General features: G+C 54.3%; 9 protein-coding genes across 9 annotated transcripts; 5 read left to right on the top strand and 4 right to left on the bottom strand.

The window, feature by feature from the left end:
* Positions 1–1,134: 1,134 nt before the first annotated feature.
* ASPVEDRAFT_89986 (uncharacterized protein) lies at positions 1,135–2,527 on the top strand (the record flags this gene model as incomplete). Its single annotated transcript, XM_040818710.1, has 6 exons — positions 1,135–1,284; positions 1,336–1,535; positions 1,583–1,749; positions 1,797–1,914; positions 1,959–2,026; positions 2,073–2,527. The coding sequence occupies 6 exons, from the start codon at positions 1,135–1,137 to the stop codon at positions 2,525–2,527; spliced, it is 1,158 nt and encodes a 385-aa protein (XP_040674538.1).
* Positions 2,528–2,856: 329 nt separating this feature from the next.
* ASPVEDRAFT_57776 (alpha/beta hydrolase family esterase) lies at positions 2,857–3,828 on the bottom strand (the record flags this gene model as incomplete). Its single annotated transcript, XM_040815379.1, has 2 exons — positions 2,857–2,939; positions 2,961–3,828. 2 exons carry the CDS (start codon positions 3,826–3,828, stop codon positions 2,857–2,859), a joined length of 951 nt encoding a protein of 316 aa, XP_040674539.1.
* A 680-nt stretch (positions 3,829–4,508) lies between these two features.
* Positions 4,509–6,135, bottom strand: ASPVEDRAFT_34909 (uncharacterized protein; the record flags this gene model as incomplete). Its single annotated transcript, XM_040810899.1, has 3 exons — positions 4,509–5,481; positions 5,525–5,627; positions 5,670–6,135. The coding sequence occupies 3 exons, from the start codon at positions 6,133–6,135 to the stop codon at positions 4,509–4,511; spliced, it is 1,542 nt and encodes a 513-aa protein (XP_040674540.1).
* Positions 6,136–6,337: 202 nt separating this feature from the next.
* ASPVEDRAFT_89989 (Mpv17/PMP22 family protein) lies at positions 6,338–6,850 on the top strand (the record flags this gene model as incomplete). Its single annotated transcript, XM_040818711.1, has 1 exon — positions 6,338–6,850. The coding sequence occupies one exon, from the start codon at positions 6,338–6,340 to the stop codon at positions 6,848–6,850; it is 513 nt and encodes a 170-aa protein (XP_040674541.1).
* Positions 6,851–7,015: 165 nt separating this feature from the next.
* ASPVEDRAFT_57779 (uncharacterized protein) lies at positions 7,016–8,473 on the top strand (the record flags this gene model as incomplete). The annotated part of the gene is made up of 1 exon (XM_040815380.1): positions 7,016–8,473. The coding sequence occupies one exon, from the start codon at positions 7,016–7,018 to the stop codon at positions 8,471–8,473; it is 1,458 nt and encodes a 485-aa protein (XP_040674542.1).
* Positions 8,474–8,688: 215 nt separating this feature from the next.
* Positions 8,689–15,908, bottom strand: ASPVEDRAFT_145028 (uncharacterized protein; the record flags this gene model as incomplete). Its single annotated transcript, XM_040808040.1, has 2 exons — positions 8,689–15,411; positions 15,459–15,908. 2 exons carry the CDS (start codon positions 15,906–15,908, stop codon positions 8,689–8,691), a joined length of 7,173 nt encoding a protein of 2,390 aa, XP_040674543.1.
* Positions 15,909–17,315: 1,407 nt separating this feature from the next.
* Positions 17,316–19,153, top strand: ASPVEDRAFT_89992 (MDR family MFS transporter; the record flags this gene model as incomplete). The annotated part of the gene is made up of 4 exons (XM_040818712.1): positions 17,316–17,528; positions 17,587–17,974; positions 18,029–18,393; positions 18,488–19,153. 4 exons carry the CDS (start codon positions 17,316–17,318, stop codon positions 19,151–19,153), a joined length of 1,632 nt encoding a protein of 543 aa, XP_040674544.1.
* ASPVEDRAFT_77389 (uncharacterized protein) lies at positions 18,993–19,818 on the bottom strand. The gene is made up of 3 exons (XM_040816389.1): positions 19,764–19,818; positions 19,580–19,719; positions 18,993–19,529 (listed from the first exon to the last, which is right to left on the bottom strand). Exons 1-3 carry the CDS (start codon positions 19,774–19,776, stop codon positions 19,242–19,244), a joined length of 441 nt encoding a protein of 146 aa, XP_040674545.1. The 5' UTR covers positions 19,777–19,818; the 3' UTR covers positions 18,993–19,241.
* Positions 19,819–21,078: 1,260 nt separating this feature from the next.
* ASPVEDRAFT_47946 (MFS transporter) lies at positions 21,079–23,151 on the top strand. The gene is made up of 5 exons (XM_040813902.1): positions 21,079–21,199; positions 21,263–21,692; positions 21,740–22,518; positions 22,562–22,660; positions 22,710–23,151. Exons 1-5 carry the CDS (start codon positions 21,152–21,154, stop codon positions 22,812–22,814), a joined length of 1,461 nt encoding a protein of 486 aa, XP_040674546.1. The 5' UTR covers positions 21,079–21,151; the 3' UTR covers positions 22,815–23,151.
* Positions 23,152–23,155: the final 4 nt, after the last annotated feature.

The raw sequence follows: 23,155 nt of genomic DNA on the forward strand, positions 1-23,155 counted from the left end.
CTTGTTTTAGAATATGCTTTTAATATAACTGTCTCATGTTAAATGTTCTCCAAATGTTCTCCAAATCCTGCCGAATCCTGCCAATTATCCAACATCCCGGCAGATACAAGAATTCAATAGGCTTGTTCTGGACAAGGCTCCTACCCCTGCCGCCACCCGCTGTAAGAGGACGCCACCAGTAGTCACCGAGCAATACCCAGCAAGTCACAGACGAGGCTCAGGTCGGGACGGGTGGCATGCCGATCGTGGCGGGGAATGTGGTCTTCGCATCCGGCACGGGTCGAAGAGTCCAAGACGGCGTCGACTGTTCTAGATGAGGCCGGTCTCTTTCCTAATTAGGGCTCGGATATCCCCCCAGCAAGTCCCCAGGTAACTCACCCCGACGTCCATGGAAACTCCACGGCGAGCAGACAGTAAGCCACTTATTCTCTCTTTTCGGAAACCTTCGAATCGACGATCCGCGCCGGAATTATCAAGATCCTGACAGGCCGCTAGTTAGATTGGGCGGGTCGCAGCCTGAGCGAAGGATTTGCTGCGATATCCACTGCGCTCCACCAGGGCCTCAAGGTTGTTTCAGCCGGAGCCCTCCAACTCCAATTCGCAACAGCAAGTACGTATGTCGGATTTCAACACCGCACCATCACGAACAAGGATTTAGTTGGCGTCGCTGGGTCCAATTGTAGCATGTCCTCCGTGCGCTCTCCACTGCTCTGGGACGGGTCAGGATACCACGAAGGATGATAATAATACAGTCGCCCCATTGCTGTTGGCTCACCTGACACCCCTGCATCTGCACAGCTTTAGCGAGGTCTAGCTGTCCCAAATGCGGCTGTGAAGGGACTTTCGACACTCGCCGGACTGCTTGGCTCATTCCCTCAGAGCGGTACGGCTAAACGGTCGACTATGAAGACGGGACCGTTGAGATCTAGCTGCAATAGGCGTGCGATCACCGGTCTCAGTTTAGATCCTCGAGCTCAAATCCTACTGACATTAGGCTTGTACTTTGTACTCTTGCCAGAGGCTTCACCCCTGACCCCTTTGTTATTGTCCCAGTCCCGAAGAACTGGTTGATATATGAACCACCCGGCGCTTTGACTGAGTTCTTCTGTATTCTGCCACAAGCCACAAGCGAACATGGTTCTGCGTGAAAAGGGTCCGACCCTTGTCGGGGTCCTCTGGATGGAGACTGTTATCTGCCTGGTCGTGCTTGGGCTGCGTCTTTACACTCGAACGAGGATTCTTCGCAACCCTGGCTGGGATGACCTGCTGCTGGTGATAACTTGGGTACGTTGCCCATTCCTGTGCAAACCTTGCTCTCGATGCTAACCCGTGAAGTTCTTGATGGTGGCCTTTGCAGGGTTATGTACTGGATCTGCTCACTATGGAATGGGGGTCCACGCAGAGTTCCTCTCACCACATGAGTCAAGCCACGCGATGCTGCTGCTGCTGAGCGGCCAGAGTGTCGTTGCCCTTGCCATGGGCATCAGCAAGTTTGCAGTCGGTGTGTTCTTGCTGCGTATCGTCGTCAGCAAATGGTACATTCCTCCCTTCAGCCTTCTGGAATATCCTAACGATTATACAGGCACAAGGCGTTTCTCTGGTTCTGGAATATCAGCATCATGGTCCTCAGTATCCTCCTGGCCATTACCGTGTTTACGCAGTGTACACCGGTCCAGTCAATCTGGGACACGAGCGTTCCTAAAGAGAGCTGCCCGTTGAGTCTGACCGTGATTGCAACCATCATGTGTGGTAAGTCATAACACCTACCTACATAGGAACTACCTGACAAGGAGAAGCATGGTCTGCTGCCCTGGACTTTGTCCTGGCTCTGTTCCCCTGGTACGCACTCTGGGGGTTGAACATGAAGCGCAAGGAAAAGATCACGATCTGCGCATCCCTCAGCCTGGGCATCTTGTAAGTCTGAGAATCCTCTCATGTTCCCTGCTGACAGTATCAAGCGCCGGAGTCTGCGGTGTCATCCGGACCAAAACCCTCGACTCACTATCTCAATCGACAGAATACCTCTGTATGCTCTGATAATACCCATATCATCGACATCGCTAACAGGATAGATGCAACAACCGACTCCGTCATCTGGACCAACTCCGAACTAACCACAACGATCGTCTGCGTCTCCGTCCCTGCCCTCCGTCCCCTCTACCGATCCATCCGCGGCTTGAGCTCCTCCAAAGACGCCTCAAACTACAACAACCTCGGCGGCTCCTACGGCAAGTCCAGCGCCAACCGCAGCAGGCAGCCCAGCTACGGGATGGACACTCTGATCTCGAGCAAAGTACGCGGCGACGACGTGCAGGACTGCGTTGTGACCACAAGCGGCAAGACGGTGGAGATCGACGACGGCGACGACATCGACACGCGACGTATCCTTCCTAGGAACAGAGACACCGCGCAAAACATCTACCAGGTGAAGGAGGTTATCGTGTCGTACGAGGACCGTAGGAATGGCGAGGGGTCGATGGGCGAGAGCACGTCTCCGCCTGCGGTGAGGGCGAGACAGCATATTTGATTTCTGTTGTGAACGAAAAGAGAAAGGAAGGAAATGTCGATTCTTGTGCTCTTCGTGAAGGCGTGGCCTCTACTTGTACTGTATAGTAATGATACCACTTGACTTGGAGCCATCGTTCCGTGGCTTAATTGATTAGACCGTTGGGGTATGTTCAACTCTTATAGACCTTACTCATGCTGATAAGCTTGATACGTAAGGATACGCTAGTATGTTGAAATGTTTCATCTAGGTGAATAGGTCCATTGAATATCCATTGTAATCACTGCAGGAGAAGGTGTTCCAGCAATCAGCAGCGTGGATAGACGCCATTACACATCAAGCAGAGCAGATCATTCGTTGAGTTTGTACTTGCTGAAGAAATCGACAATGTACTCTGTCGCATCAAAGACATACTTGCCCATGGGACACTGGTCTGGATGGTCTTCAAAGTCACTGTTCGACTCTGTACTCGGCCAGCAGTGGCCATTATTGCCCTCCCGGTAGTGCTGAACGATGCCATCTTTCCCACCACAGTTCCAAACGACGTGCTTCACTACCGGATCCTCAAAGACAGTCTGGTTCTCCGCCGGGGGAGCGCCCAGCTCGCACCTATTTTCCTCGACCCAGAGATTGAGGACATCAATGATCGGGATCTTGCGATTGTCGTTCGTATTGCCATCAATAGGCGCCGTGGTATCGCCCACGCCATGGAACTCCAGAAAAGGAAACCCTTCATCACGACTCACAGGCTCACACGGGGGCACATCCGGCGCAGACTCGGCGTCATAGTACGCACCACTAACGGAGGCAAACGCAGCGAAACGCGCACCAACAGTCTCATTGCAAGCGATGACATTAGTGAAGCCGCCACCATTGGACTTCCCCACCGAATATACCCTGCTCGAGTCAATACACAGCTTCTCCTCCATATGCGTCAGCAGCTGGTCGGTGAAATCCAGATCATCGGGGCGCGAGGCGTCGGCCTTGGGATTCGACAGCCAGTACCCATTCTTGCTGTTCGGGTACACGACTACAGCGTCCTTGTTGAATTTGGGATTCGAGAACTGCGACAGCTGCTCCTGCGACGCCATGTCCCTGGTCGCGCCGTGGAAGGAGAAGTACAGCGGGGCGGGCGTGCTGGTGTCGTATGTCTCGGGGATGTACAGGATGTACTCGCGATCGCTATCGGGCAGATGCAGCGACTTGCTGGATCCAGGTCTGGGGTAGGCAGGAGGAATATCAGTGCCACAGCCTGAGTCCGCCAGGGACAGCTTGGCCAGGCCTGCTAGGCCTGCCACGGCGAAGAAGGAATGAATGTGCATGTTTGCGTGCTGGAGGAAATGGGGCCAACACACCTCAGTCAGCGCCAGCGGCAGCCTTTTAAACCCCCATCAATCCAGTGCAAAAGGTCAGGCGCGAAGGAATTCTCCGACTGACGCTGCTTATGGTCGAACTGCGAATAGGGACGCGAACCCGTGCATGGCGAAGGGGCTTGTACGCTTCCATTGCATACGGAAGCACCAATCAAACAACTCGCGTGCTCACTTTCTCAGCTCAGATCGCGGAGATTGCGGGGAAAACAGGGAGAACAGGGAGAACAGTCCGATCGAATGCTGATCGCTGGGGCTGACTCGGTCAGCTCCGATGGACTAGACCCTGACATCGAAGCAGAATAAGCCTCGGTGGTCGAACGTGTCGATTCAGGGGGATATCTAAGCAAGGGCTAGGGCTGGCTGCATAAACTATAAACACCAACCAGTATTGGATTTCCTTCGGCCATTCAGCTGCGACAATGTGATGTGCACGCGCAGCCCTACCCTCACCGTAATCTTGTCTTCGGCGTTGTCAAGGTTGGCATCCTCGCTTAGCCCCAGGGGAAAGGATAATTGCCTTTTCTGTTGTCAAGACCTTGAGTATTCTCTAACATTACACTAGTCGCAGGATGTGCTAACTGATATCTGGAGGATAATGAGTTACTCCACGTCTAATCTCGCACTATAGATCACCTCGCGTCTTCCACCCATTCTGCAGAAACCTTACCATCGACTCGATCCAGCCCGGTAATTGCAGCGCCCAATCCCGTGCAGACATGATGCTTAAACTCCCTGGTTGGTATCCGCGCTTGGAACATGTCGTCCAACTCCTCCAGCGACCGATCTTTCGTCTCAGGAAGCATGAGCCACACCCAGGCGGCGGCGACCACCGAGAAGCCCCCATAGATGAAGGTAACGGCGCCACCTAGATCGGCCTGGACATACGGGTTGACAAAGTTGATAGGCACTGAAGTCACAAAACTACCCATCGAAGCCAGAAACAGCGTCCGCTCTCGCAGCTGGCCAGTTCCAACCTCGCCAGCCACGACCCAGCATCCAGGGCCCCAGGTAAAGCCGTAGATGCAGTACCAGAGAATAAGAAGCGCAACAGATGCCTCGGCTGCGGTGGATGAATAGTTGCCAGCAGTCCCTGTACTCGTCGCCACCCCAGTCCCCAGCATCGTCCCAGCGAGGAGGATAGATCCCAGGAACAATGACGGTCTTCGGCCAATCTTATCAAAAGTAAGAAAAGTAATAATGTGCACGGCGAAACTGCACCCTGTCACCAGGAGATTACTCCGCAGTGGGTCAGGGAATCCCAGCTGCTCCATAAAGGTGACCACGAAGTTCTGGATAAACGAGACACCCTGCGCCTGCTGCAGGATCTGAACGCCCATGGCGATAATCGTGCGGCGGAGATTCGTACCCTGGAAACAATCCCATATAGACGTCGCGCGGTGAAGTTCGCGTTGTTCAAGGTCTTGCACCTTGAGCAGCTCGACTTCTTGTGGGATTGTCTCTGGGTGGTTTGACAGCGAGCGAAGGACGGCTTCAGCTTCATCGTATCGGCCGCGGTAGACGAGGTATCTTGGAGATTCAGGTAGGAACGCAAAGAAGGTTACATATCCGACAGGAACCATCAATTGACACAGAATCACAATCCTGTCTTGTTAGTTTGTATGCGGCAAGGCTTGGTTGGTCTTACAGGTACTGCCACTTGTCTTGCCGGTTACGAGACAAATAGACAACAATCGACGCGAGAAATACACCCAGCGAGTTAAAGAAACTGTAGAGAGCGAGAAATGCACCTGTCGTTGTTAGTATTGCTGACAGAAGTGGCACACACGTACCTCTGATCCGTGGAGGAGAGCATTCAGACAGATACAAGGGGACACAGTTCGACGCCAATCCAATCCCAGAATACACAATAATGCGGCCAACAACCAGCTGCCAGAAGGAGGTCACTGCTGATGCTTCCAGTGTAATACCGACCGACATTAATGCGGACATCACAAGAAACGCATTGCGACGCCCAAGCGTGGTAGTCACGAACGGAGCGATGATGCACCCGAGAATGATACCAGCCGACCCCGTCCCTGTTCCCACCGATGTCTTGTGTGATGGGATACTGTACTGGCCCAAGTCCTCATCCCATTCTCCATACTTTCGCTGGAACTCCGAAAGGCCCAAGGCTCCTCCCCACCAGCCATTGTCGAAGCCGAAGCCCATGGCACCGAGCGAGGACACAGCCCCGATGAGCATGAGTCGGCCATTCAGGTCGTGGAAGAGGCTGTAATTTTTCACAGCTTCGAGCATGTTGATAGATAGGATATGTCCGGTTCTCCCTTATTGGCAATGTCCTCGTTTACCCCATTTATACATTTCGTTTACCCCAACATCCACCCAACAAGGCAGCTCCTAGCACAAGGAAAGGCCAAGCGCGGGCGTGGGGGTGGTTAGGCCTGATAAATAAATACAGACATACGCTGCAGACATGTTTTGAGTTCGACCGACCATCATGCCTGTTCAGACCAAAGTGATCCTACAATCAGCGCTCCTCAAGGCCGCCGCCAACCTGACTGCGCAAGATGCCAACTCCAGCCTCTCAGCAATAGACTGGCAGTCGGTGGCTGAATTCGTCATTTTCTGCCTGATTCAAGCACACCTGAACTGCCACTGGCAACGATTCCTCGAGGATACCTTCCCCACCCTCTCTCCAGCTCGGGGCAAGCAACGCACAACAGCCTGGCACAATGTCCTCCTGAAACTGGCACTCGACCAAACCATCGGTCTCTTCATCATGAACGTCATCTTCCTCGTGTGCACCAACGCAGTACGACCATCCAGCGCCAGCCTAGTAGCGGAGGTGAATGGCAAGATCTGGCCGTTGATCCGCAACGCGTGGAAGGTCTGGCCGGCCTGTGCCCTGGTCAATTTCCTGTGCGTACCAGTGGAATCCAGGGTTCTGGTGGCATCCTGTGTTGGATTCGGCTGGAATGTCTTCTTGGCTCTGTTCATGCTGGCGAAATAGGAAGTTTGAGCCTGCTGCATGTTGGATGTTGTCGGAGAGAAGGCCGCAGTTGGAGGCAATAGTTAGCAGCGCTTATGCATTCCTTTTCTGCTATTCCTATTTAGAAGGTGTAAGCTGCAACCGTAGCTATAAACCGAGCTTGGCCTGATTATTATCCCACCTAAAATGGCGTGGTGGAAAACAGCCTTGATTGCCCTGTCCTGGGCTCGTCTCTCACTCCAAGCACAATGTCGACTGGCGCAAGAAGATAAACCACGTCTGTTCGTACTCAGCGATATTGCAAACGAACCAGATGATGCGCAGTCCCTCGTGCGCCTGCTGGTCTACGCCAATGAATTCCACATCGAAGGCCTCGTCGCAACCACCAGTATCTGGCTCAACGACACTACACGTCCTGATCTGATGCACGACATTGTAGATGGCTACGCACAGTCCCTGCCAAATCTCCAAGCCCACGCGACCGGGTGGCCAGACACTGCAGATATAAAAAAGGTAATCGCCTCCGGCCTCCCAGTCTATGGCAGGGACGGAGTCGGCGAGGGGAAAGACAGCACCGGGTCCAGACTCCTCGTCGAGGCAGTCGATGCCTCCGACAAACCTTTATGGATTCCCATCTGGGGCGGCGCATCCGTTCTCGCACAAGCTCTCTGGCACGTCAAAGCAACCAGACCGGCTTCAGAAATCGACCGCTTCGTACAGAAGATCCGCGCATACTCAATCTCCGACCAGGACAACACAGGCCCATGGATCCGGCGCAACTGGCCACAACTATTCTACATCGCCAGCGTGCACCACTTCAACCGCTACACCGTCGCGGCGTGGGGAGGAATGTCTGGCGAAATGTACTACCACTTCCCAAGCGGGGCAGACGCCGAGCTCGTCTCGCCGGAGTGGGTGCGCGAGAATATCCAGAATACAGGACCCCTTGGGTCCAAGTACCCCGACGCCGAGTTTATCCTGGAGGGCGATTCCCCGTCGCTGCTGTATATGATCCCCAATGGCCTGTCGGACCCCGAGCATCCGGAATGGGGCTCGTGGGGTGGTCGATATGGGCCGGTGGCGTACGGGGAGGGCCACTTTGCCGATAGTGTGGATACACTGGTGGACTCGGACGGACGAACGATCATGGGCTCGCATGTTACGATCTGGCGATGGCGCGAGGCATTCCAGAGGGACTTTGCGGCGCGCATGCAGTGGACGGCGACGGGTGAGTATGACAAGGCCAACCATGCACCGATTGCTGTGGTGAACGGTATCCCGGGACGGCATGTCATTGAAATGGTAGTCACAGCCGGTGAAGAGGTTATTCTCGATGCCGGCGAGTCCTGCGATCCGGATGGGCGTGTTCTCTCGTTCAAGTGGTGGCAGTACCGCGAGCCGTCGTCGAACAACAACACGCCCAGGCGAGACGTGGCAGACCTAGAAATCAGAGAGCCAGAGTCTCCTTCGACGACTGTTACGATTCCACCGGAAGACGTCCTTCGACGACCAGGCCGAAATGCGCATCCGGAGAGCGATAAGCACCTGCATTTGATCCTGGAGGTGTCGGACGGTGAGCTCGTGGCGTATCGGCGGATCATACTCACGGTGAAGTCTCCAGGGGTGGGCCATGATGAGCTGTAGATATTCTACGATTTTACCATTCAAACTGATAGGATTATTTAGTCTACGGTGACAAAGATTAGAAGCTAAAGCTGAGAGATACTTAGGGGTTAGAGAGCAACTATCTATACATCTACTAAAGGAAGAGTTGATACAATCCCCCACCCCCAAGGCGGGCAGAGGTTTACAGACCAAATAGTCAAGCGCCTTGTAGGCAATTGCAGCGCTGGCTGTGGCTAGTATGCCGCCAATGTCCTACAGGCGTCAGCGAGGCCCTCTCTACTTGCCCCGATCCAGTCCTTGATCTGCTGCTGGTGGCTCATGCGCCGGTTGTAGATGAATTCGAAGTCGAGGCAGTCGCCGCGCACAGTTATGTTGATATCGAACAGAGCGATTCGCTGGATCCCATCTCCAGGGCTCAGCGGTCCGAGAACGCTATGGTGATCCGAGATAAAGAGGGAATCTTCACGCTGCAGCTGCTTGTAATGCCCAGCGTAATTGAGGACGATCTCCATTGGGTGCCTCAATCCGAGCGTCATTGGTCCTTCAGGGTGCAGATACCGGGAGGTGAAGTATGCCCACCATTTGCGCGGCGGAACTGCGCGGCGCGTCTCCTTGACGGCCCGTATAACATGGATGATGCTCATGCTTTGGCTTACAGGGACAGACATGGGGTAGATAGTGCTGAACCATCCCACAGTCTCAGATAAGTCTGTGCCGGCGTCCCACGGCTCCCGGCCATGCCCTTCCACGCCGAAGACCGGGCCTTCGCTGCGACCTGGAAAGACGCGGACGAATGCAGAGAGCAGAACTGCATGGAATAGCTCCTCTGGACGCGTGTCCAAAGGGTCGTTCATGGGGCCCAGCAGTTGCTGCGTCAAGTCGCTGTCCACCGTGAAATGCTCTACCGTTCTGTCTCCCATCACGTTCGTGCAGTCGGCAACTCCCCAAAAGGGCCGGGGATCCCACGAGGCCCGACTCATTGCCTCTGGCGACAGCACCGTGGCAGGATGCAAATGGTTCCGGGTGTACTGCTCCTGCAACGCACACCAGACCTGGAATGAGAGTGGGCGGGTTAGGTTCACCGTGGCTGTTGCGCTGGGACTGCGCAGCTCTGCCTCCAAGTCGGAGAATATAATCCGCCAGGACGCCAGATCGGTCACCAGAAGGTGTATGACAAGGTGCAGGTACTGGACCTCATCGCCCACGGCATTGATTAGATCAAGGCAGAAAAGGGGGCCCCTTTCGATGTTTATGGCATCCTGGGCCGCCGCAACTATACCCCCCCATTCGCCGGCGTTGGGCACGGTATGGACGAGGCAACGGTAGGATCCAGCAGCAGTAGGCATCACTCGCTGGCTCCATCGTCCATCCGGCTTCTGTTCAAAACGCGCTCGAAGCATGCTGTGCCTCGTCACTACCGCTCGCGCCGCGCAGTCCAGGTCTTTGCCTGTGATCGTCGACGACAGGCGCAGCAGGAAGGATTGATTGAACTTCTGCCGGGGGTCAGGCTGCATATCGAAGAACATTTTCTGGATCGGCGACAGCCCGAAGGGAGTTCCGGGTACTTCCTCCAGCTGGGGTACTTGGTGATCAGTACTTTGCCTATGCTGGGCTATTTTTGCGATACTTCGGTGCTGTATTATGTCCTGGACAGAGGTAAGCAGTCCCTTGGATCGTGCCAGCGCGACCACCTGCATTGCGCTCATCGAGTCGCCGCCCAGATGGTAGAAGCTGTCGCTGACGCTAATATCCTCGGCGCGCATGTTCAAAACAGGGGCCCATGTATCGCGCAGTGCCTTCTCTGAGCTGGTCATGGTCGTCCGTCGGTCTTCTGCTTTTGGCTGGTAGGTAGCCAGCTCAAGCCAGGACAGCTTTGCACCGAGCTCGCGTAGCAGGCGGCGGTTTGCCTTTCCAGAGACATTGGTTGGAATCTGCTGCAAGGGAATGAAGACGTCCGGTATCATGTAGCGCGGAAGGAACTTGTCCAGATCCTCTAGACACTTGCGGACCTGGGCGTGGAATTCATCCGTGACTGATGCAAATGGGTGTGTGTCTGTGATGCCTTGCCCTTGAACCTCGGTGCAGACAAACGCAACAAGACAGGCCTGGCCCTGGGCTGCTCCTCTGGGGACGAATGTCTCGGCAACCAGATCGACTATCTCCGTCATACAGGACCGGACGCCATTCTCCACCTCGCTCAGCTCAACACGCTGGCCTCTCAGCTTGACCTGCGTGTCATTTCTGCCGATGTAATGCAGCGATCCATCCCCTTGATATCGCACCAGGTCGCCAGTCTTGTAAAAGCGGTTTCGTGCACCGTCCGGTCTGATGTCGTGGAGCCAGGCAGGGGGGGTATCCAAGAACTTCTCCGCTGTCAACGTTGGATTGCCCAGGTACCCACGCCCGACAATCGGGCCCTCAATCAGCAGCTCACCCGGAGCTCCAACAGGCCTTAGTCTGTCGTGGTTTTCGGGGTCAACAACCCAGCATACGGCACCAACTCCGGTCCCGATATCGCGAGCATCGGACCCGAGGCCCACCTCATGGTTAAGCGTTGCGCAGACAGAGCATTCAGCCGGTCCATATTCATTCATCAGCTGCGCGTGCTGGGTCCAGTGCGAAATATCCGAGGCCGCCATCGGCTCGCCCACCAGGATGAGCACCTCGAAGGGGTGTATGCAGGACTGAGCCAGAACCCGGGCCACTGACGGTGTCAAGTACGCGTGAGTGACGGCAAGTTCCTCAACCACCTGAGCCAGTCTGTTTTCACGGTCGTGATCTGAGGGAATGCAAACACAGGCGCCCGCCATCAGTGTACTCACCATCTCAATGATGCTGGTATCAAATGCGTATGAAGCAAACTGCAAGACCCGGGACTGCGGACACATACGATGCCCCTTATTGTGGAACTTGGTCCCAGCATGGTAGGACCGGTGCTCGATCACAACGCCCTTGGGGGTACCGGTAGATCCGGACGTGAAGACAACGTAGAGGGCCGTGCTGGGGTCGATAACAGGGCTTCTGTGCTGCTCAAGACAGAGGGGATGCTCATGCAGCGTCCCTTGGCTGACGACGACAACAGTCGACTTGAGACTAGCGGCAAAGGCTGCATTCTTCTCTGACGCTAGAACGAGAGGTGAATCAGCCTGGCTGCAGATATCCTGTAGACGCTGCAGTGGCTGCGAGGGATCTAAAAGCACAAACGCTGCGCCGGCCTTCATTACGGCCAGGATTGCAACTACCGCCCACCGGGACTTCTCAAAGCACAGCGGAACGAGGGTCTCCCGTTTGATTCCTTGCATGCTGAGCTGAATTGATAACCGGGTGGACATTCCATTCAGGTCGGCATATGCTAGCCTACCATCGCACGCGTCCACCGCGCACGCGCTCGGTGATTCAGCAACACGTTCCTGTATGACTTCATGGACACATTCGGGTTGGATCTCAGGCGCAGCAGTGCCCCATCTCCTGATAGCTGCCGTGTCGAACGCGCCTAGGGAAATATCTCTCAGTTGAGCGCCCGGATGGGCAATCAGATACTGTAACACATGCCGAAAGTGCTCGAGGATATGCTGCATGATACTCGGCCGGATGACGTCCGGATCGAACTCGGCCGTGACGTGTATATTGGATGTGCTTGTAAGGCTACAGAGCAAGACAATGGCATACGACGCAAACCCCCCCTGCACGGAGGCGCCGTCTTCCACCAGGCGAAGGACATTCCCGCCTGATTGAGCGTTATCACGCCACGCTGGCTGCACGACGAGATGGCTTTGAAACTCGCAAGCGTCTGAGGCCTCCCGGCTGTATCTGCGGATGTTCTGCAGGCCAGTCTGTTCAAACGGGATCATCTCGCTTGCTTTCTGCTGTACAGCTGCCACTGCCTCTGTCACCGTGCGGTTGAGATCTATCTGCACGCGGAGAGGAACAGTGCTAATCGTGGGCGCAGGTAGCTTCTCAATGCCATCTATCGGCGCATTTCGCCCCGTCACCGTCACGCCGAACACTGTATCAGTCGTAGCAGTGTATTGGCTGATGCCGAGGGCCCACGCGAGCCGAATGAAACTAGACATTGTCGCACCCGTCGGCGGCTCTGTGGTGACCTGGAGATGGAGCGACTCCGACGGACGTGGCCGATGATGGGCTTGCGATGGCAAGGCTGGGAAAACCTCTGCTTCCAGGCCTGCAAACTCCTTGACCCAGAATTCCCGGGCCTGGCTTTGCGGAGAGTCGCTGATGTACTTCGTAAACGCAGCAAACGAGCTCTTCTCGATGGTCTCTCCTTCGAATGCGGCCTGCAGTGCGTCCAGAAAAATACCAGCCGACCAGCGGTCACACACCGAGTGATGCATTGTCAGAACTAGATACACTGCTAGAGGATCTTCTGGGCCTTTGAGCAGAGCACCACGGACTAGTGGTCCCCCCAGCTTCATTTCAGTGTACCGTCCGTTATCTAGATAGTCGTGCCACTGGTGGTCCGTATCCCACTGCGGGCTCTCTTCCTTGATAACGACTTGATGCATACGATTCCCTGGCGTCTGAATTATTCGCGTGCGTAAAATTGAATTGGCAGCGACCACTGTGGCCCACGCCGAGCGTAGACGGTCAACGTCCACTTCCTGGTTAATCTGGCAGATGAATCTAGCCACGTATGTCCCCGGGTTGGTCTGCCCCAATGCCATCATTCCCTCCTGTAATGGCGTGCATGGGAGTATGTCCTCAATGTCCTGCGTAGAAACATGGCAGAGCTCCGCTGCTGTCTGTGTAATCGTCTTTATGGCTTCGGTCTCTACCAGCGAGAACGGCGGGATTGCACCACCACGAGTTGTCGGTTGCAAGGAGGTCTTTGCGTTTGCGGCCAGGGCTCGAATGCTCGGCGCATCAAATATATCCTTGACAGAGATGGCCAGTCCACGCTGTCGCGCCGAGGCAGCCATCTTCATTGCCAGAACCGAATCCCCTCCGAGGCCAACGAAGGTGTAGTCCATCCTTACCAGGTGCGGTGGAAGGCTCAGCACTTGCGTAACGAGATCACGTATTGCCCGTTCCTTTGGTGTATTGGGCCCTGTATCGCTGCCTGCAATGGCCAGGCCAGTTAGGGCTGCGAGCTCCTCGATACACAGATTGCTCGCCTGGTCACGCAGCTGTCGTCGGGCTATCTTACCAGTGACTGTCACCGACAGATGGTCTACGCAAAGAAAAATGTCTGGAACCATATAACGGGGCAGCTGGTCCGTTAATCTCCTCTTCACAGCCTTCGTCTTGGCCGTGAATGCCATATCCGGCACACCAAAAAGGGACTTTTGTCTCCCCTCTTCCTGAGGTTGTCCAGGTCTGACTGCCTTTTCTGCATGTGGGACGAATACAGCAAGACGAAGCTGATCCTCATTTGCCAGCGTTATAGCATCTACAACTGCCCCTGAAAAGGATGGATCCCCGTGCGCGAGGTGATGCTCGATCACGCTCAACGGGGTCCGCTGGCCCCGGATCTTGACCTGTAGATCTTTCCTGCCGACATGCTGAAGTGAACCATCGCTGTTGTAGAATGCCAGGTCCCCAGTTCTATAGAACCTCCTCTTCCGCTGCTGCGAGATGCTTTCGTCCAGCGCCCATGCAGGGTCGGTTATGAAGCTCAGCGCCGTCTTATGCGGGTTCTGCAGGTATCCCTGTGCGAGACTGGGCCCTTCAATAACCAGTTCTCCCACGACACCAATCGCCACCAGCTGATCGGGGTCATGGGAGTCGACCAGCCAGGCTGAGCCACAAACTGGTGCCCCAATGCTGGCGGATTTATCATCTGCGCGGATCTGCGGAGAGACGCTGAATGTGCCGGCCCATTCGGTGAGTCCGTATGCCTGGAAGAGCTGGGTATATCCGACCCAGAGTGACTTCTGCGCATCCCTCAGAGGTTCACCGGCTACCACGATAGTCTTTAGACCAGGGGCAGTTTCAGGTTGCAGCAAGTCGAGGATGGTCGGCGTGAGGACGGCCCAGTCCGCTTGCAACATGCTAATCGTGGTGGCCAGGCGGTCCAAACGGTCAGCGTCGGACGGTATGCATACGGTGCCGCCAGCACACAGGGTGCACCAGACCTCGATCAGCGACACTCCGAAGCTGAATGATGCGAATTGGAGGGCGCGGCTAGATCGGTCGAGATGTAGCGCAGTTGTATGCCCGGCCACGCTGGCCAGTGCGGCATGGCTCACTACGCAGCCCTTGGGGGTGCCTGTGCTGCCAGAGGTGAAAAGACAGTATGCCGGGTCCGCAGCATAATCTGACGCCCCCGCGAGAAACGTACCCGTCCCGTAATGTGGGAGCTCTCCGGTCGATGCCTCGTCTACCACAAGGCTGCAGGGAAGGATACGCCCCAGGAGTTTCTCTTGCAGCGGAGACACGAGGATCAGCGGCGGGTTCACCATGCCAATGATCCCGCTCAGGTAGTCCGGTGGATGCGAAGGATCGAGAGGCACGAATGCCGCTCCAACTCGGTTAATGGCCAGCATGGCGACAATCGCCCAGAGCGACTTTTCGAAACAGACCGGAACCATCGCGCCAGGCCCGGCTCCGAGCTCCTGCAGCTTGAACGCCCACCTGCGGGAGGCATCCATCAACTCCGAGTAGGTGAGCTTTCCGTCCAGCCAGCAGATTGCGGGCTTTTCTGGGTCCTCCATGTATCGTTGGTGAATCGCAGCGTGCAATGAAGGGCTCGATGCGCGACTGCCGGCCTTGTCAGTGTTCCATTCATTTATCTTGGCTCGTTGGTTCATGCTAAAGCCAGATATTGCACTGCTGTTGTCCAGTGCCTCTCCCTGGATAATGCAAGTTATAATATGTGATACTGAATCCGCCACATGGACAGCGGACTCGCTGCAAAGGACGCCGGCTTTGTACCGTATCCATAATCCTGGTGGCCCACTAGAGCTTCCCGCTTGCCATGCAAGAACGACATCACACGTCTACCAATTCTAAGTAGTCTGTACGTGCCCGGAGATGTGGTGCTTACATTGTTCTCTTCCGTCACTGAAATGCCTTCTGTGGTCGGCACTATTCCTTGAGAACACATCGCCACGCCGGTGTTGAACGACGCAGTCTCAGCTTCTGCTGTCGTCCATCGGCCACTGTCCAGCAGCTCTCTCAGCGGAGTATCTCGGCCAAAAGAGCTTGAGGCTACTTCCATACGGCTTTTGGCGCCGATTTCACACGCCTTGGCTGTCTTTTGGAAGCCCATATGGATTGTTTCAGTGTCTGTGAACTGCTTCAGGATGATAGCCCATGTTCCCATTAAAAGACGACCAATCTCCACCCCGTGTTCGTCACAATACCCTGCCACCTCCCGGTAAGCATCACACCCGACTTGTGTTGCGTTGAGTTGCCGACTATCCCCGCCACGGTCGTGGCCATGGCTCCGGGTGGGGAAGAGGCAGGCACCGTCAGAAGGAGGTTCAGACTCCATGATTCGGTCACAACTGGGGTCTATCCTGAAAGCAAGGAGGCGGGGTTTCTCGGGCTGGCTATTGAGGTCTGCAACAGCTAGTCTAATGTGTGATAGTAAGATTTGATATGATGTTGAAAGACGTAATCAGGGCGAACGTCGGTGCTAGAGCTGTTGTAAGATGATTATGTAGGGGCTCAAAGCCCAGCCATCCAAGCTGATTCCAGGTATCGGCATAAAACCCGGCAACACGTGGGCGTACTGTAGCATTCTGCCATTACTGGACTGAGGACACAGGGATTCCCAAAGCTATAGAATGCCGACCCTTGCCTTTGGTTAACACCCATGTCGCCAGCAGATACCCGGGATATTACACCCTACCTTGACTGGTACAGCGAGAGACGTTCAATCGTGCCTAAAGGTGCCATACAGCGCAGCCCAGCATTCCAAGTAGTCGTGACGATACTAGGAGGGCCAGCGCAATGACGAGTGCAAGCGGTGGTCCAACACCAACGCTTTGCCCTGAGTCTGCGGTAAATACGCACTGAGTGTGGAATAATTTAGGCTACACTATTCAACATTCCGTCAACGGCGTCAAACATTTAGATTCGTCTTCCATGGCAGCCCTGGCCTGGCCGTTGTAGTTGCATTTCTCTTGTCCTCTGAGACATATACCAGGCCCATTGACTGCCAGCCTTGCTAGTGATATGGGCTTTACTACGCTGCTATTCTAGGTGGTGTCTACGCCCAGCCGGTGCTTAAACCCCACGAGAAATATGGTGAAATGCTTAATATGTCGTCCCCGTTCAACCGGTTCTGCTTCGTCTGCGTCGAGATATTACCTCCTTGTCCCGGCCTCCATGGGAAATCCTCCTCAAATGACATCATCAATGCAAGCCTGTGCTGACAACTAGCATTCCACGAGCCCTGGCTCTGCGCCTTGCGTGTGCGTGTGTAACACACTGAGACTCTCCTTGTATGATTGTTTCTATCGTATGTGCTTCATCCATAAGCCCGGGGTGTACATGTCTGCCTCCTGAGAACATGGTAGACCTGGCGTAGATCCAAACAGGAAGACGGCAAGTATCGTTCCGATTTCAATGTTCCCTGTTCAGGGCAGTAGATATATAGCTCCATGCCCAGGATAGAAAACCCGCAGCCTTGTTCCTCTTTATTCTCCTGACCCGTTGCCCCGGACTTTGGAATGGTAAATTCTCCCTTCAGTGTAACAACAGGCAATGGCTCATGGTAGGACAAGATAATCGACCTGTGGTTGACAATGCGCAGGGCATAACACGAGTTTGGCCAGGACCTGTTGGAACGGTCTGTGTACGTGTCGGAGTGCCAGACAATGACAGCCTAGCGGTGCTTTGTCTTTATTGTCTATTCCCAAGAGCGCAGTCTCTCAAGCAGGACATTCAAAACAAAATGGACTCACAAAGGCCAGATCCTGGACCAAAGCTTTGCAATCTGGGCAGTACTGAGCAAAACATCCGGTTGGCTTCGGTTACAGAAGCTGTTCCAGATCCAGACCATGCTCATATTGCAAGCGATGCCGCTGGCCAGGCGCGCTATGCGTCAGTTCGCACACGACTCGCTATTATGAACGCACTGTGTCTCGCGGTGCTTTGTTTGGCTCTCGTAAGTCGCTGCTCGCACTAACATCGTCCTTTGTAGCCATTGACACGGACACCTATAGGACAACACAATCCTCGCAACGGCGATTCCCAAGATCACTGAAGACTTCAATTCCATGCGCCAAATGGGATGGTACGTCAGTGCCTACATGCTCACACTGTCCAGCGTGACCCTTGTCTACGGCAAACTATTTACCTACTACACCATCAAGTGGGTGTATCTCACAGCGCTTGCTTTGTTTGAGATCGGGTCTCTAGTCTGCGCGGTCTCGCCACACTCTGTCGCCCTGATCATCGGGCGTGCAGTGGCCGGAATAGGCGGGTCTGGATTACTAGTGGGCTCGTACCTGATCGTTTCTGTGATCGTCCCCGTGGAAAAACGGCCGGTGTACAACTCCATTCTGACCGGCATCTACTCAATCGGCGGAGTCGTTGGCCCACTACTGGGCGGTGCGTTCACCGACTACGTAAGCTGGAGATGGTGCTTTTATATTAACCTCCCAGTTGGTGGCGTTACTGCATTATTCTTGTTGCTCTTCTTCCGAGCAGACAAACCATGCAAGGTACCAGGCAGAGCGGCAGAGCAGCTCCTCGAGCTGGATATCGTGGGCCTTGCTCTTCTCATCCCAGGCGTTGTCTCTTTATTTCTAGTGCTCCAGTGGGGGGGCGCGACATATCCATGGGCCAATGTGCGCATTATCGCGCTGTTAGTCTTGTTTGGTGTGCTGATGCTGACATTCGCGGCTGTGGAATACTGGCAACAAGACAGGGCCACCATACCTCCCAGCTTGATTAAGAACCGTAACATCTGGGGCTCCATGATCTTTGGCGCTGGCACGACCGCGTCGCTGATTGTGCTTTACTACTATGTAGGTCACCCAGTATGCCTTCACACACTTGAATCAGTCAACCACAAACCCCCTCCCCCCCGGAACAGCTCTGACATGTCTCGGTCCAATATAGCTTCCCATTTGGTTTCAAAGCGTCAAGGGTGCATCAGCAACAATGTCCGGGGTCATGAATATTCCGCTGATTCTATCTGTTGCCTTCACGTCCGTTCTAACAGGGTGGACCGTTACCGCTCTGGGGTACTACCTGCCGTTCATGTATGTGAGTATTATTCTCACCTCTGTGGGAGCAGGCCTGTTGTCCACCTTCAAGGTAGACTCTGGCCATCCAACCTGGATAGGGTTCCAGGTCCTGTACGGCCTCGGGGCTGGCATGGCATTTGGGCTCCCTCTTATCGTGGTCCAGGTTACCCTGCCGACAGAGAAGATCCCCATCGGCACGGCCTTGATCGCATTCATCCAAACCCTGTCCGGCGCCTTGTTCAATTTTGTGGGCCAGAGCGTTTTCCAGACGCACCTGCTGCGTTTCCTATCCGAGGAAGCCCCAGGGCTTGATGCGGACAAGATTGCAGACGCGGGTGCAATGGCGATTCGTAAGATCGTCGAGCCGGATATGGTGCCCGTTGTGCTGGAGGCGTATAACTCTGCGGCGACACATGTCTTCATTATTACACTGACGTTGGCCGCGGCAAGCCTGTTGGGCGTCTTGCCCATGAGGTGGGTATCGGTGAAGGCGAAGGAGGCTGAGGCTGAGTCTACAGGGCCTGCTGAGAGGCTTTGATGTCCTTAGCATAATTCTAGCAGTTCTTGTCTCGTGAAATCATGGCATCCTGTGTTCTGTAGGCTATTGCTCATACACGCACGTCCAGCTACAGCCACGGTTCACACAGCAACCCCGGAACCTGTCTCACTCGCTTTTCTGCTTTACAGTCGAACATGGCAAACCGCTCCTTCGCCTCCGCCCGCACCGTATCGACACGCACCCACAGCTCATCAAACGCATCCAGCTCGAGCTCAATCACCCCTTTCACAAACTGCAGCTCCAGTTCAATGCGTAGCACCTCTTTCGCCATCCCATGAAACATGCCGAGCTCATGTCCTGCAATAGAGACCGCGATCATCGTCTCCGAGGTGGAAGTGTCGATCCACCCGCTGATCTAGAGGCTGTCAGTTTGGAAGGATGAGACAGTGTTCGCAGGAGACATACATGAAAGACGTCAGCGATGGTCACATCAAGCGGGTCTCGAGATTTACCCTCCGCAAAGGACGCGATTGTTGGGCATTCTTGGGTTTTGACTTGCTGGACTTTGTAGCTTCCTTGGCTTTCGCGGGTTTTGAGGACGAGGGCTAGCGGGTTAGTGATGGGGTTAGGATCTCTGGATTTTACTTACTTGCGTGATACATCGTGTTTGGGAAATTAGTATTATCGCTGTTATGACAAACTTGAAGTATCGAGTAAGAGAATGAGAAGGTGAGAGGGGCCCGGCCATTATTAATATTCGTAGCAAGGGTTGGAGGGGCTGGGCTGCCCCTTGCGCCAGGGCATCACCAGGGGGGCAGCCCGGACGTTTAATCCGAGAAGAAGCTGGAAGCATTTGGAATGAAGGGACGTTGGCAAGAAGCTATTTCGATATAACCCATGTTGAGGGATAGACACGACTTGCCGTGCCCTACTTGACTATAGACTCTTATATTCGGGTAGTATTTATAGTAGTTTTCTACGGTGTCTAAAGCAAAACACCACGACTGGCTTGGAGAACATGCTCGGTCGTCGAGTGAATTATTGATAAGCTCTGATATTTATAGTATTTGTAGTATTTTATATATTAATTAATATCAGATCCCAGAACTGGGTTCACCAGCACATCACATGACCTGCACGCCATCAGATCACTCTTCAAGTCTAATCAGCCACGATCCGGGACTGTTAACCTGAGTTCATAAAATGAACTACTTATTACCAACATAATATCCATCCCATCCAGGATGCCAACTTCGACTGCGGAGGATGGGCTGATATATATATATATATATATGCCGATGATATTCTTGGGTCCAATACTAATTCGACCAGTATTTCATCCGCAATGGCTATACTATCGAAGTGTTACTCAAAGACCCTATCAATCCTCTGTGATCTGCTGAATCCTTTGCTCTGTCTGTCGCGTGAGGGGTGCACGTGGCGCTGCCCAGGCGCTAAACCCACTAAAGTAGCGTAAACTCTAACAAGCCTCGGCTGTGTCTGCGGCATGTATTCCGTACTCTGTCAGAGCATTTTGAGGTGGTAATATTGTATATACTATGTGTATGAGTGGCAGATACGCCGGACTTATGTATATACTGTTATTATATACTGTCTGCTGACTGGTGTTGTAACCCGGGTCGTTCAGTTGTCGGCCGCATGCGGTGCACGGGGCGGTTTGATTGGCGGACGGCCCTGGATGAAGCGAATGAAATGAATCGCGATGAGCAGGCAGTGTCAGTGGCTGTTCCCCTAGTCTTCCCCGGCTGAATCCTGGTAATTCCTGGGCCCTGAAATGTTAAATACCCGGCCAGCGGCTGATTCCGCCGACCCCTGTCTCTTTTTCTCAAAGTCGCATCATGGACGTCGAACACTCTGCTGCCTCCAAGCAGCCAAATGACCGCCAGGACAAGGACCAGGACCAGGATCGAGATGCGCCGTCGGTCTCAAACCACTCCGAGACCCTCGGCGACACCGACCTGCTCGGCGGGGAGAAGCTGGACGCGGTGCTGACTGCGAAGATGGCCTTGGTCAACGATGTGTGTGCATGCGGTGCCCGGATTGACCATTGACTGGCAATCTCCGGTACATCCTGGCGATGGCCTCCCAGCTTTGGAAAAAAAATGGCCGTAATACTGACGCTGCTAGGCCATCGACGAGATCGGATTCACCCCGCACCAGGCCAAGCTGTTCTGCCTCAATGGCTTCGGATACGCCGTCGACTCGCTCATCCTACTGCTGCAGTCCATCGTCGCTACGCAGGCCACCCTCGAGTTCCAGCCCAGCTTCGATACCGGTTTGACGATTGCCGTGTACGTGGGAATGCTGGTCGGCGCGCTGTTCTGGGGCTTCTCTGCGGATGTTATCGGCCGTCGCTTCGCATTCAACGTTTCGCTATTTATCTCTTCGATCTTTACCATTGTCGCCGGCGCTGCTCCCAACTGGATTGTTCTAGGGCTGTTCACCTGTCTGAGTGCGTTTGGCGCTGGTGGAAATCTGGTGCTGGATACTGCGGTCTTTCTAGAGTACCTCCCCAGCCAGCATTCATGGCTGGTGACTCTGATGGCTGCTTGGTGGGGTAATTTCGCCTCTTCTTGTCTATTCTGTAAATACTGATTTATCTAGGCGTTGGACAGCTGATTGCAGGTTTGTTCGCGTGGGCCTTTATGCCCAACTACTCCTGCGCCGACGCTGCCAGCTGCACCTACGACAACAACAAGGGCTGGCGCTACGTTTGGTATACCTCCGGTGCTTTCGTTTTCGTCCTCTCCATCCTGCGCATCACTGTCGTGCGACTCGAGGAAACGCCCAAGTTCCTTGTGTCTGAGGGCAAGGACGAGAAGGTAGTTGCAGTGCTGCAGCGAATCGCGCAGAAGCATCAACGGCCCTGCAGTCTCACCGTCGAGCGCCTAACAGCGCTGGGAGTAACGCGCACTCGCCATTCCGGTGATACTCGTCGCTCCTTTCAGCTGATCTCGTTGCCCGAACTGGGCCACCATCTGCGCGGTCTCTTCGCGACTCGGAAAATGGGCCTATCCACCAGTCTGATCTGGTTCTCCTGGCTCCTGATCGGTCTGGCATACCCTCTCTTCAACGTCTTCCTCCCGCTGTATCTGAAATCGCGCGGCGCCGAGTTTGGCGAAGACAGTCCGTACATCACCTGGAGAAACTACGCCATCACCAACGCATGCGGTATCTTCGGCCCTATCCTGGCCGGCTACCTGTGTCGCACGCGCTGGTGCTGGGGCCGACGAGGAACCATGATTCTCGGCGCGCTGGTTACCATGGTGTTCTTCTTCTCCTACACGGCTGTTCGCACAGCAGATCAGAATGTCGCATTCACCTGCATCATCAATTTCTGTCTGAACATCTACTACGGGACACTCTATGCCTATACGCCTGAGGTATGCATTCCCCCGAGAATACCTATCAATGCTAACAAAGCAGGTCCTCCCATCCGCCCACCGAGGCACAGGAAACGGCATCGCCATCGGACTGAACCGAATTATGGGAATCGTGAGCGCCGTCGTTGGCAGAGAAGCAGATGTACGTGAATCGAAATCTTCTAAACCTTCTAAATGGCTAATATCTGTAGACGAGCACATCTGTCCCGCTGTACATCTGCGCCGCGCTGTATATCGTCATGGCCATCGTCGCCGGCGTCTTCCCCTTCGAGCCGCTCGGTCGACGCAGCAGCTGATGCTGCAATATACAACTATAGTTCCTCCCATGCGCCAAAGGCCCAGGACAAGCCGCCCGCGACACTCCGCAAATACTGTTCCCAATGCGACTTGCCAGATTACTGTACAGCCCACGCGACCTGGACGGATTACGTTATTAATTATACGGACCGAGGACTTTGTTTAAGTGTTGTCTGTCTAGTCGTAATTATCTGCTTTGTCTTCTAGGATCTATGATTATACCCCGTTATTGACTGGAGATATCTGACAGACATGATTATATAGCAAGTAGTAAATAAACAATAAATGATACTTTAACAGTTAGCCAATACTGCACGCAGGGCTGTTAGTGCAAGGCACA

Source organism: Aspergillus versicolor (genome assembly GCF_001890125.1).
Source record: "Aspergillus versicolor CBS 583.65 unplaced genomic scaffold ASPVEscaffold_17, whole genome shotgun sequence".
Lineage (NCBI taxonomy): Eukaryota > Fungi > Ascomycota > Eurotiomycetes > Eurotiales > Aspergillaceae > Aspergillus > Aspergillus versicolor.

Bases quoted from the DNA above. Each gene is read 5' to 3' on its own strand.
- ASPVEDRAFT_77389 (XM_040816389.1), bottom strand. The intron at 19,530-19,579 runs GTATGTCTCCTG...GACAGCCTCTAG, and splicing joins CCATCGCTGACGTCTTTCAT to ATCAGCGGGTGGATCGACAC.
- ASPVEDRAFT_47946 (XM_040813902.1), top strand. From the start codon at position 21,152: ATGTGTGTGCATGCGGTGCCCGGATTGACCATTGACTGGCAATCTCCG. The intron at 22,519-22,561 runs GTATGCATTCCC...CTAACAAAGCAG, and splicing joins TCTATGCCTATACGCCTGAG to GTCCTCCCATCCGCCCACCG. The intron at 22,661-22,709 runs GTACGTGAATCG...TAATATCTGTAG, and splicing joins TCGTTGGCAGAGAAGCAGAT to ACGAGCACATCTGTCCCGCT.